This window comes from Pithys albifrons, chromosome 6 (genome assembly GCF_047495875.1).
Source record: "Pithys albifrons albifrons isolate INPA30051 chromosome 6, PitAlb_v1, whole genome shotgun sequence".
Classification (NCBI taxonomy): Eukaryota; Metazoa; Chordata; class Aves; order Passeriformes; family Thamnophilidae; genus Pithys; species Pithys albifrons.
Window position 1 is genome coordinate 52,682,850 of NC_092463.1, and position 13,513 is coordinate 52,696,362.

Here is a 13,513-nt window from a genome sequence, read left to right on the forward strand (position 1 = left end):
CCTTTCCCAGCTTCTTGCAGCACCTCAACCCTGCAGACATCTGATCACAGCTCAGAAGTTTTGAAGACTCAAGATATTCCAGACTGACCTATTCAGGTCAAGTGTGATAGTGAGGCTTTGAAGAGCAATACAGATACAAGTGTTATTGGTCCCACTGAGACTGGAGGGGAATAGGACAACATCCTCTCCCTCTAAACAGAAAATATGACCTTTGTCTTACACCATCCTTGATCTATTAAATATATGGTTGGATTTCCTATCAAGCATGACTCTACTGGAGTTAGACTCTCCTGTACTTCACAGCTACCTTAAAAGATGGCTGGCGATAGCAGGACTAAAACAATGACAGGGCATATGCCAATTAATTCATTATCTTATTTGTGTCCATACACACACAGTTTAAATCAAGTGTTATGATATTTCATTTTTTAAAAAATATAATCATTATATCCACTATATCCTTGATACTACATCAGATCTAGCAGTGACTGGCCATTTTCTGAGCAATTTTGTTGTTTCTCTCTTATTCTATTCCCTCCTCCCTCTCTCTCTTTTTTTTTTTTTACCAGATCAGTTTTTATGTATCAGACTTGCAGTCACAATGAAGCACCCACATATATGCAACCCACACCAGCCAAAACCCAGCATCTCAGGGGTTAATAACAGGCCTGATTCAGACCACTAAGTTGTCCTTTCAACACATTTTAACCTCATATTCCATCTTCCAGTCATTTACTGTTCTGACATTACTCTCATGCACTAGATTCTTCTGGAACCACTTGCCTGTCAATACACATAGACATATTTACCTATAAAAATATTAGGGCATTTATAATGAACTTGGGCTGAAGCCCCCACTTTGAGAGAAGGTCTTATAAAATAGAAGCTGTCAGAGAGGCAATATCTTTGTCTGCTGGTTTCAAATAGTTAAGTGGAACAGAAAAGAAACATTTTCACACAGAGGTAAAACAAACACATATGAAATCTTAAATATTCAAACAAAAGAACCATTTCTCAGCCAACTGTACTCAGGATTCCTGTTAATTTGTTGCACAACTTTGAGAAAAACAAGTGCAAAGATTTGATGAACAGTCCTACAAAACCTTATTCCCCTTTCATATAATCCGCAGACTTAAGCTACTGTGAAATAATCATCTTGCTCATGCACACAAGATTCATTCAACTTTCTGCTTTCATACTTCTTGAGAACTTCTCCAAGAAATTCTCTAGGCCATGGTGAGCAATCTCTGGGTCACATTGCCACTGAGTAGGACACCCTTTCACCACTTGTTCACAAGTATGTGGCTCTGTACCACTTGGCTACCCCTTGCATAGATGCCCAACAGCGGCAGCATTCTGAGCACCATAGCTTATAAGTACCCAGAAAAAAAGACTAGAGAATAAGGTTAAGGCAAATATCAGCAACACTTTGCTGCTTATTCAAAAAAAAGATTTGACCATTTCTGATATAAAAGAATGCCTGAAATCCTAACTTGTCTTCTCTTAGGTACTGTAATTAATAAGCTAAGCTGTACCATATTTATCTGCTTGAAGTAGAAAAACTTGTCCCAACAAGCTCCAGAGATGTATACAGACCTCTGATGATAATGGGCTGTGTTTACCATCAATGCTCTTTGAGATATACAAAATAACTAAGCTCATTTCTAGTTAGATTACTTAGAGGCCTAAATTGGGAAGCAATTACTGCTATAACTCCAGGTAGAGTGATTGGAGGCCGTACCCAAGTTCAAAGAAAGGATTCCTCACTTTCCCTGATAGACATCTTGGTTTTCTTTTATACAAATACATATGATTATATAAGTATAATACATGTATGGGGTTTTTTTAAAGAGTAGTCTGTTGTAAGCAGGAGACAAAACCATATTTCAGGAGATTTTTTTCAAAACAAATTATTCCCTGATTTTATGATTTTTTTAAATCTCAAAAATCAAAGAGGAAGAAATGAATAGTCATTGAGGCAGTAATTTTACATACTGAACAAGGATTACTCTCTTCACATACAAGCTGTTTTGCCCGATAAAAATGATACAATTTAATTCCAATCTAATAAAAAATTAAGTCTAATGATATTCACACCAAAAAGAGTAACATTCTGGCTAGTTTTTCAAAGCTTCTCAGCTATGCTACAAATGCAAAGAAGAAATAAAATATCTGTGATGAGTATATCTAAAGACCCCTGGCCATAAGCTGGTAGAGAAAGAATAATTCCCAGAGAAGTCCCATTCTGCCTGCTGTCAGTGTAGTTACTCAACTGGGAGACAACAAACATGGCTAATAGTTACCACTTAATTCTCACAGTTAGCAGTACACTGTGTTCTGGACTCAGCAGAATACTTTTTAAAATGAAAACTTTGGTAGAATATCTCACCACAAATGTTTGCTTCCTGTCTAGGAAAAACATAGATGCATAATCATGTATGTTCCTTACTTTTCAACATATTTTTAAATTGCAGATAAACCAAATTAATTTGCACTTCTTGCATAAGTAGCACCAAAAATAATATTTCATTGCAGTAGCAAAGTAACTTACTTTACATTTTTCAAGTTGGATATACAAAGTTCATTTTGAAATGCAAAGTAGGTAAATTCCAAAATCTAAAATCAAGCATTGGTGCGTACACAGCACATATCAAACAAGGTAATTTTTGTTCTGTAGCTCTTCCCAAAAGGTTGCTTTTAACTATCTTGCCCCCCATTGAATAATTTCAACTACTTGGAAATCATTGCCTAGTTCTTCCCTTTGCCTTTTAATAATTTTCTCAGTTTTATCTTGATTTGCTCCTGTTTAATCTTTACCTTGAGCTCAGTCCCACTAACATTTAAGTTTGGTTGGCAATATTATTATGTTCTTCATGTAGACATTTGCTATCTTTCCCTTGAACCCCTGTAACATCAACAATGAAGCATTCACACATCGCAAAATAAAAAATTCAAATACCTGAAACATAGTTTATACATGCAATACATATATATAGAAAGAGGGGTTTTTTTCTTTAATAACAAGTAAAATAATTGCATATAGACTTTCAGGCACATTGCCTTAAGTAAGAGTACATGTATGTACATAGACATATATACTATCAATTTACCACATTCCCTGAAATACTGTAAGGAGCAAACAGAATCAACTTGGAATTGCAAACAGCCACATTTTAGCTCAATATTAAACTCCTGCATGCATTTCACTCCAAATCCCTCAGGGCTAATATGAGCTCAGAAACCCAACCACTAACAGACACTAGCAAATTTAATGAGACTAGAATAGGAGTCAGACCAGCCACCAAAATTCTTAAGATCACTATTCTATTCATCAAAAAAAATAACAACACCACCACACACAAAAAAAAAGCACATCACATTTACAAAGTTGCAGCATTTTCCTGCTAGCTTTCTTAAATTTTCTCATTACAGGTTACTGAACAACTGATTAGAAGATCCTCCCACCATCCTCAGGCAGCAATGAACCGGAATATGAGAGACCAGGCAATTAAATAAGAAAGAAATTCCCAGGAAATAGGAACTGAAGTGACAAGTACTGTATTTTGTATTTGTGCTAAATAACTGAGAAGACAAGTCATACTAAAATCATTAAAACATGTTTGATGAAGGGACTATTTGGGGTTTTTTTAGATTGGATTTTGGGAGAACACTCAGAAATAACAAGGTGTAGGTACTTATTCATCATCCTCTGTTACAGCTACGGTTGTAAATAGAGTTTAATGAACTCACTTGCCAGGAAACATCACTGTGGAAATGATAATAAAATGTAACACATGGAAGGAACAAGTTGGGGTTTGTGAACAGAAACACACTCTTCACATTTAACAAAAGCACCTGCTAGGTAACATTCAACACTGCCAGCTTGGCATTGCGCAGGAGGGCGATGCACACACACGGGGTATAACAAGGCATATGAGCTCGTAACAGAGTGCTGTGTAAGTATCATTGAAATAGCAACTTATGAAGGTAGGCTACTGAGGTTTTCCTTCATGTTTCCCCAGCTGAGGTGGAGGACAAAAACAGGAGAAGAGAAAGAGGTTTGCCTAAGGCAAGAAGATTAATCAGCTTTACAACCAGCAGAGAAACTGGGGAAATGATTTATAATGCTAAATCAAAACTAGTTTCAACAAAGCATACTGCCCCTTTTAAACACAGATGGCAACACTGTCTTTTCTCACAGTAAGTCAGTAACTAATTCAGTGAATTAGATTCTTTGAGCATTAGAATCCCTTCATTGGTCTGATCTTTGTTTTCAAGTTCCAAGAAGATGTGTATACCTGTTAAGGAGGACCACTTGGTCCTCTTCCCTCTTGGTTAGCACAGTGAATGTGAATGTGAAATATCTAGCAAGAATGTCCTCTGAAAACAGAGCGCTCCAACAGGAGCAGTAGCAGATGTGTACACCTGATCAGCATCTTCTGAAATGTGCTACAGGAAAATAAGTGTGATGAAGATCAGACTGCAAATAAACATAACAGACCACAAACAACATCTGAATGATTTGAAAAGGTCTTGTTAGCATCAATAAAATTTTGCAGAGAGCCACAAACCATGGAGCCAAAGCCATGAAACAGTGACTAGAAGAGCTAGCTACAAGGTGTAAAGTTGGCAGGATTGCTAAATTCATGTCATAATAAAAATTTCATGCAATAGTTGTGGAGATTCAGTCAGAAAGAATCATCTGTGTCTGGCAGATAAGGTAACCTAACATTCAGACAAGTTCTGTCAGTGTGATCTCAAATACTTTTATTTGAGTGTGTTTTCTTAAAAGGCTGTCAAGTCCCAAACACAAGACATTCATCATATAGAAACTACTATTTCTCTAAGACACACAGAGAGAAGAGTCTTTTCTATGGACTTCCACATTTCAAAAATATGCATTCTCAACATAATCAGCTAAATTTCTTCCATGATTAAGGCTATATCAGCATTAGCTTGACCTCTTTACAGTGCTTGTGTGCCACATGCTGTGAAACATGTTACTGACCCTGACAAGAGGGAGTCAGGATAAACTCTTAATTCTCTTCAGGGATGAACAATGGTCTTGAACTTTCAAAAGTAGTTTCCAAGTAACTGCAAGCCACAAATATCAAATACCAAGTTTAATGAAAAAAAGGTCTAGTGAGGCCAGTCAAACAGATTTTTAAATTCAACATATCTTCACAGTTATTATAATGGACAAACTCAAATTTATTTCGGGTTAAAAGCCAAAATTCTTTTGTGACTTCCACAGTTTAACATACAATATTTTACAGCATAGCTATGGGAAGTAGTATATTATGTTTCTACAGTATGCTATATATAAAGATACAGTGATAAAACTATAGTAAAGAAAAGGCTAGGAAATATCTTTCATTCTGGCAGACTTGCAGACCCCAAAAACGTGTAAAGTACAAGTGAAATGCAATTATTTTTGCTGCTTGTGAGTCAAAATGCTGACCTACATTTTAATATCCTGAATATAGGAAATATATAAAAGATATTTTACCCATGGACTCAAAGAGGGAAAAAAACCTGCTGAGTTCATATGATAGCAAATCAATAGTTGCTGCTTTACTAACATCACCCTTTGGACTCAGATAACACATCCAAAAATCCTTATCAGAAGAACCATGTGGATACACAAATCTGTTTTACTACCACCATCAAAACTCCCACAAACAATTTTTAGTTTGGTTACATGTAGAATATAAATCAGAAATACTTCATAGTAAGGTGAGCTTCCTTTCTGTCACTGTAGTTATTTGCAGAATTGGTATAGGGTAAACTGAGTGAAAGGAAAAGAATACAAGCATTAAAGAGGACATAATTAGTGCCTTGAGCTATGCAATAGCTGAATTTATTCATCACCAGAAGTTGATTGAGTTACTGGCAAAGCACCTTCCTTCTGTTGTACTCTATTCCTACAGCCTACTGAATTTTCAATTTCCCTGCAAGCATTCAATTCTCAAACAGTTTTTAAAAACTCATAGAGCAGCGATCCATAGAGCCATGGAAGCACACTGAACTTGGAACTCTGAAAATCTTCTGCTCTAGCATTACAGCTAACATGCATTTTTTTTTCCTAGAGTTTCTTAATCTTTATCTGAATGCTTTCAAAGAGCCACAACAAAGAAGTTTCTGACATCAGCCAAATAAAACTGGTCATAAGGAATGTAGGGTTCTAAGTACCAGGGCAAGATCTATGCACAATAAGTAGCTTGTGAAATACAAAAACAAAACACGATTTTGTTTTCTGCTTGTCAGACAGGAAGTTCAGTTTGCAGACGTAAGCAGGAAAAGACAAATACAGAACAAGCCCTTAATTATCAGCAGCAGACATGTAGGTGAGTGAAATAGAAAGAACTCAACACTTACAGAAGATGTCTAAAAATATATGACCAATACAATCACTGATCAAACAAAGTATTTAAACACTTGTACTTAAACATCATTTTATGATTAAATATAACCCAAGCACAGTCTTAGAATAGAAGACTAAAAAAGTACTATTTTAAATTAAAAAAGAAAAAGTAAGTCAAGTCTTGTGAGATGGTAACAAATTGCTGAAGTCACGCAGATTCAAAATAGAAAAGTAAGCAGAATTGAGGTGGTTAAAAGAAGAATAGACCAGACTGAGATAAAAGAATAACACTTATTCACAGGCTAATTCACAGATGCATCCCAAGAAGTCATTCACTTGAGGGATTCATATCTAAGAAAATAGGTACCAAAACAGGAAATGTTGCAATGAACTGACACTGAAACAACTTTCTGCACAAAATTCAGGGCCAGGAAAACAGCTGGCATACCCCCCCCCAAAAAAAAAAATTAATAATAACACTAATACCAGGGGAAAAAAGAAATTAAACCGACACCTATTATTTTATCGTCTTCCTGACCCTTATACTCAAAATACTGAGCTTCTATAATGAAAATCAAAGTACCACATTTAAATCATTAGCATTGCCTTTCATTTGCATTTTAGTTTAAGTTTATAACTTCCAGAATCATCTTTCATTTTTGAAGCAGTAAAGATATTTAGACAATGGATTTAACAATCCAGCAGTGTCGTATTTCTGAAGATCAAAAGAAAAATTATCTCTGCCCACTTCACCTTCAAAAGTAGCCCAAATTTCATGTGCTTTCAATAAGATTAAGTTTTGCTTCAGTTTGAGGTTTTTGTTTCATTTAGGCTTTATTTGGTTGTTGGTTTTGGAGGGGGGAGGAGGTTGGTTGTGACAGTTGTTGCTTTCTAACCTAATTTCCATACAAGACCCTTATTTATTATTTTTTAAAAACTTCTAATTATGCTGCGTTTCTTACAATTGCAACACTGACCAGAACATGTAATCCAAGAAGTAAAAATGGCAACCTATTTCAATTTTGGTTACGAGTACTCTCTCTAATACAATGACTTCAGATTCAGCACTCCAAGTGTTGAGTTTACCATGCAATATAGAAAGTATAAAAAAATGCCTACAATGAAAAAAAAGCCTGTGTGCATTATAATTTTAACTTACAAAAAATAAAAAGGCCAAGGAACTTTCTTTACATAGAAGGAGGGGCAGAGACATAATAGAAAAGTAGGTTTTATTCCAGATAGAAAAGCCAAGGTAAAAGCTCACCAGAAATATAGAAAAACAATACCAATAGAAAGATATGAGGTAAGGGTAATGACATTTTCCAAAAGCTATACTAAAAATAGCTACTTCAGAAAGGGCATATGTGCATATTTACAGAATACATACATACTTCACATGCAGCAGTGAACTGGTCATCACTGATAAAAACACATAATTTTTATGGCCCTGTAAAATGCTTTACATAGGACCACTAACAGCTTTTGAAGTGTAACTAGATTAGGCCTTTATAAAAAGTGATCTTTATCAAAGTGATCTATTGTCAATTTTTTCCTCTCCTAAGAGACTAAACCAGTAAGTTCCTAACTCACTGAAATAAAAATAAAGTTTCTGTAACAAAAAAAAATGTGTTTTTCCTCGGGATACCCTTAAATACTACATCCATAGCAGTCTAGATATCAATTACAGAAAGTAGATCTGGCATTATGTTAGAAAACCATTAACATAGTGACTCAATACTCTAGAGACTTTCCAATACAAGCTGTGATTTCCCATAAAATCTGAGGAAAGAGCATAAACAATCATTCATGCAGCACAAAGACTTGGTTTAGGGCCCCAGTTCTAAATTCCTCATGCAACAACAATAACGCTTAACTTTAATGACCGCTGTGGAAACATTGGGAATCTTTTGCATGTGTATGGGAAATTTCTCCTATGGAGACTGATACTCTTGCTTGAGGATGTGTCTGTTTTTACTTCTGACCTAAACATGAGGCAAGACACAGTTGTGGTGCTACACATGAGAGACCCTTAGTTCAATTTGTGCTAAATTTTCGCTGTGACAGGACAACAACATACACCTTCAAGGTCATTTAAGCCCCTTTCACAAAAAGCAGGAGCATGAACTGGAAACCCAAGACAGGCATACATCTCAGACTCAATACAGGAATAATTAAAAAAAATACTTGAATCTTGTTAATTTGAAAACTCAATCATTATTTTATATTCCTTTTAAACAGGAGCCATATCACTCCTTCTAACCTAGAGAAACAATTTAATCTTCTAAAAATTGCATTTCTTTGGAAAAGCTATTATCTTGAGTAGATTTTGCTGGGTTTTATAATAATCAAGAAAAACATTTTGTACAAAGCTTACAATTTATTTATCTAGTCTGCACTATGTTCATTCTGCTGAATTCTTAGGGTAGAAACACATTTCCTTATTTTTAGTACCAGCCTTCTCTTTCTTCACCTCTCTGACCACTGTCAACTTCAGTCTGCCCATTTGTTAAAGGGGTCTTATCTGAAATAACCTTTATTGGTAGGAAAGAGGATTTTCTTTCAAAATAGACACAAAAAAATAAGAACCTCATATTTCATCAGGGGTGGGGGAATGTATTTATTTAATTTTAAATTTCCCTACAGCAAACTGCCTTGCTGAGCCATGCTGTTTGTCAGAACATAATGATTGCTTTATGTGGCTTCTCCAAATCCTTCCTTGTGCTAAGATGCATCTCAATGTAGAGTCCTTGTAAGGTATTGTGGCTTTATTCACCTAGTATGGCAAAGAAAGCTAAACTAATAAGTAAAATGGGAGACCTCATTGCTGTTTGTACTAGTCCACTCCACATTTGGCTACTTAGGACTTCTAGGACTCACTTATTTCCAGTACAAGATTAAGGTTATATCTAGAGAACGATTGCAGTTATCCCAGCACCTGGAATCCCCAAAACATTTTCCCCCATACAGTGTTTTCTTCTAAAGAATATATTCATATGGTCGTACTATGACTGTGAGCTTAATGGCATTATCACAAAGTATCTGCTGGAAGACTCAGGTAGGGAAAGGTAGAAAAATATGAAATTAATACTGATGAAGAAAAGAGCCACATTTTGAAATTGAATGTCAACAACTGGTTAATTATGATAAAGAATGACAGTCTGACCTGAAGAAAAACTGGGAGAAAGACTGAAATTCAAATCCTTTTTATTTCTGAATTTATTCCTGCATTCAACAGCCTCCACCTTTCCTCCCCTACCACAACAGAAACCCCCAGTTATGCCACATACCAAGACTGTAGGTTATTGTATTAATTTTTTTAATGGCACCTTTATTATGCTAAAAGCTAAACTATATTACTTAGATACAACTACTAGATACCAATCAGCAGATATAATTTTTTTTAAAATCTGTTGATTAGCAGAGTCACTAATGTCTCCACTCCCAACAGGGCACCACAGGCAGGTTGTATTATACTATAACCTTCATATCATTACCATACCTACACCAGAAGAAAGTCAAAAAGGTTAAAGGAATTTATATTTATAGATTTCAGCAGTCTTCACTGAGTATAGAAAGTTCCAGGGACTTCCATCAGGACAAAGAACAAATCCAGGAAACATAATCACATCTCTACTGCACACATGGTCATCTGTTTAAAATAATAGATACATATTCACTGTCTTGATTTACCAGACTTCAAGTACACAAATTTACAAATGCCTCAGGAAATGCACCTCCAGTTTCCTCAGTCATTCTCAACATTTTGTAGGAAGACTACCTAAATACTGAGTTAAAAAATGAGTTTTTAAGCATCTTGGGATCCCCAAAGGAAAGTGCAGCAGCAGCCTCAGAGGCATTTAACCACTTAAATCTGGATGACAGAATGTACCACTTACCGCTGAACTGGTAATGAAAGGGAATCCAAGTGGTCCTCGCCCTTAAAAGCCATATTTATCCTACTCTTATGTCCACTTCTCCATAGGCTGTGATCTAGAGAGAAAACAATCATTTAGTAAACATAGAGAAACTGGGCCCTCTTCAGGCACTGTCCTACTCTCTGTGGAGATAACTCATTAAAAAAACCCTCAAAAAGCTTCTTTTCCACAGGGTACCCCACAACACCTGCAGATAACTAAGACCCTTAAGTACATTTCAGAGCTTAAGCAACATAGGTTTTGCATATTCCTGAACTTCCTGGAATTATGTACAGGTCAGTCATCTGGACTGAACATTCTGAGTTAATATTGAATTATTATCTAGCCTCATTTATTTTGTATTAACTTGAATGCTAGAGAAAATCTATTGAGTATTACTGTAATTCTTCATGTTACTTGGAGAAAGACTGTGAGTGTATGCTCATATGATTTCAGGGTCATTTAGTACTACATTTACAGAAAAGTCCTTGATGTGTAAGTTACTGCAGTGTTAACTCCTTCTGTGTTAAAAAATTTCATTTTTTTTACCAATTTTAAACACTGTACACATCTTTCTCCTCCATGTTTTCCCACTATACTCAGTGACCAAGAGATACAAACATTATTTTACCAGAATGAGATAAGCACTTGCACAAATGTGGGAGGTGTTTTCTCCTACTCTTTTAATTAGCCTCATCTTACAGCAGGGCAATACCCACTATAGATCAATGCATATTTGCAACAAAAGCCATAACAGATTTATTTAGTCAAACAAAGTGAAGTCATTTGCCTTCATCCACATGGCTACAGAAAACTAATGCAAAGTATTTGAAGGAAAAGGTTAATCCATGACCCCAGAAGAACAAGGGGAAGCCCCAGAAGAACAAGGGGGAGCCCCAGAAGAACAAGGGGGAGCCCCAGAAGAACAAGGGGGAGATGAATTAACTTGGATGAGGAGACAGAACAGTGGGGGAAATTATGGTTTCTTAGATGTGAAGAAAAAAAAACTGGGATCAATGAATCTCACTCCTGGAGAAAGTACTTTACACAGCAAATTAGTGCTGTTTGTGTCACCAAATGAGGGAGAATGTTTTTGATGTAGCTGATTGTGAAATTCTGCTATTTGGTTATTGGCTACATTCTGCAAGTTGAGTCAGCCAGCATTTAAGGTATTTGCCACTCCAAATTGCTCTTAATTGACACAGAGTCCTCAGTGTCTTTCCTTGCAAACTGATCTCATTACTAATGCAAGTCCCTGTTTTTCCCCTAAGATCTCACAAGCATTTTCCTGAGTACCTCAAAGTATTAGAACCAATATAATGTGTTCACATGCTCAGTCCACTATTAGCACCAGATTGCTTTGATAATGGTGTCACCTGTGTTACTGCCTACTCCCCAGATTTTCCTGGAAATAAGATGTATGGACTAAGATCAAAATATAAGAAAAGAATCTGTTAAAAAAACCCAAAAGCAACACTAAAAAAACCCAACCCAACCCCTCCCCCTCCCCCATAAAATTAGACTATTTAAGTGCTACTGAATTGTCTATTTTTAAAAGGTTGCAGATATTTGATAGACCATGACTGAAAGTTCATCTGCCCAAGTATGAAAATGTGTAGTATACATCCTTCTGCTCCCACAGCACACTAAGATTTGAAAAAAGCTTAATTTTTAAAAAGCATTTAGCATATGATTAATATATTTCAAGAACAAAACAGCTATATTTATTTTCACAAGTAGAGTTTTTTGTCTTTTTCAAAGACATTTAATATTACCAAATGCAAATAGTCATATAATCAGGTACATTTACCAGAAATAGACAAATATCATGATTATCACTGCCTTCATTTGGGGGAGATACCCTTAAACAAAGCAAAACACATCTGCATAAAATTTTAATCCCCAAGGTGAAGTCTCCCCTCCTGAATCTTATGTAAAGGACCGAGAAAATAATCTTTCAGCCTGCAGATGTACAGATTTCATGGATACCAGCCAACTCTCTGCTCAGCATCAGACTGGGATTTGCCTTCTTATGCTACCAACACTAAATCAACAGCTTCCCTCTGGCAAGCTAAAGCTACTTCACAATTAGCTCAGCCTACAAACAATTTCTACATATACAAATCAAAGCCACCTGCATGTACTCCATTACTTGTGAACAGTGACAATGTACACAGACATAAATTGGATTGTTGCATGACATTGTCCCCTATAAATTAGAAACCTGACAAAAATGCAAGTTTTTATATTCTGTCTTCCCACAAAACACACTTTTATATTATGTCTGAGAGCCTTTAAAAACATGATCAGCTCCTACTTAGAGGTTACTTCTGCTCCAGGAACAATAACAGAATACCACACCAACATCTTAACCAGACTGTCTGGCTCAAGACTCTGAGTAGATGTTAGCTCAAACCCTCAAGCACAAGTTAATGTTTGCAGCATGAGAAAATGCTCTCCCCCAGGCACCTGGCAGTCTGCCAGAGGACCCACAACACCCGAGGGTTACAAGAGAGGTTGGAGAACGAGTGATTGTTACAGTACAGGCTTGTGATCCTGCTTGGAATGGCTCCTCCACATGCAGAGCAATTATGGTGCTCAATGGCAGATGTTCAGTTTTCCACGTTCACATTTCTCTTTCCAGGTAAGATCAAGGCACTTATACTTCCTAGTAACGACTAGGAGAGGACTGATGAGTCCATCTGCTTTTTACTCAAGTCCACAGGAGTGTTGAAGTCTAGTCAGCACTCCTAAGCAGAATGTCCTCTTCCACAGCTGATGCATAGATGGTATGCATGTATACATACAGACACTCACATTTATTAGGTATATACATACTAATAGGTAAGATCAGTAGAGCTGCAGGAGAGTCTTTTTCCAGTGGCTTCAGTGGCCACTGAAAAGGCCCATAGCTGGTCAGAGATGCTGTCTAGGTAAACTTTTACAAACAGACCCCAAAAAAATAACACTTCTTGTAGTTTGGACTAATATAAGGCCTTTTATTTAACACCTTACAGAGGATTTTAGATATATTTATATCTGTACATAGACTTGTATTGCACTTATACATCATGACTTGTAATTGATTTGATTCTTCTGGTAGGTAGCAAGATGTGCTTGTGCAATTAGATGTATTCAAGGCACCTGTCTCCATGGCCTGTATTTTTGTGTTTCTCATGCCAACACTGAATTGGATTTTAAGATGTTATTTCCTCATATTTACTGGACAGATGTA

The 13,513-nt window shown here is 36.3% G+C and overlaps 1 protein-coding gene across 1 annotated transcript in view; it reads right to left on the reverse strand.

The window, feature by feature from the left end:
• The window catches only part of INSC (INSC spindle orientation adaptor protein), a 119,550-nt gene that overhangs the window by 75,791 nt on the left and 30,246 nt on the right, over positions 1–13,513 (reverse strand). The window contains exon 2 of the mRNA XM_071559503.1: positions 10,261–10,354. Coding sequence (XP_071415604.1) covers positions 10,261–10,313 — 53 coding nt within the window. The 5' untranslated portion in view covers positions 10,314–10,354. The remainder of the gene's footprint in view (positions 1–10,260; positions 10,355–13,513) is intronic.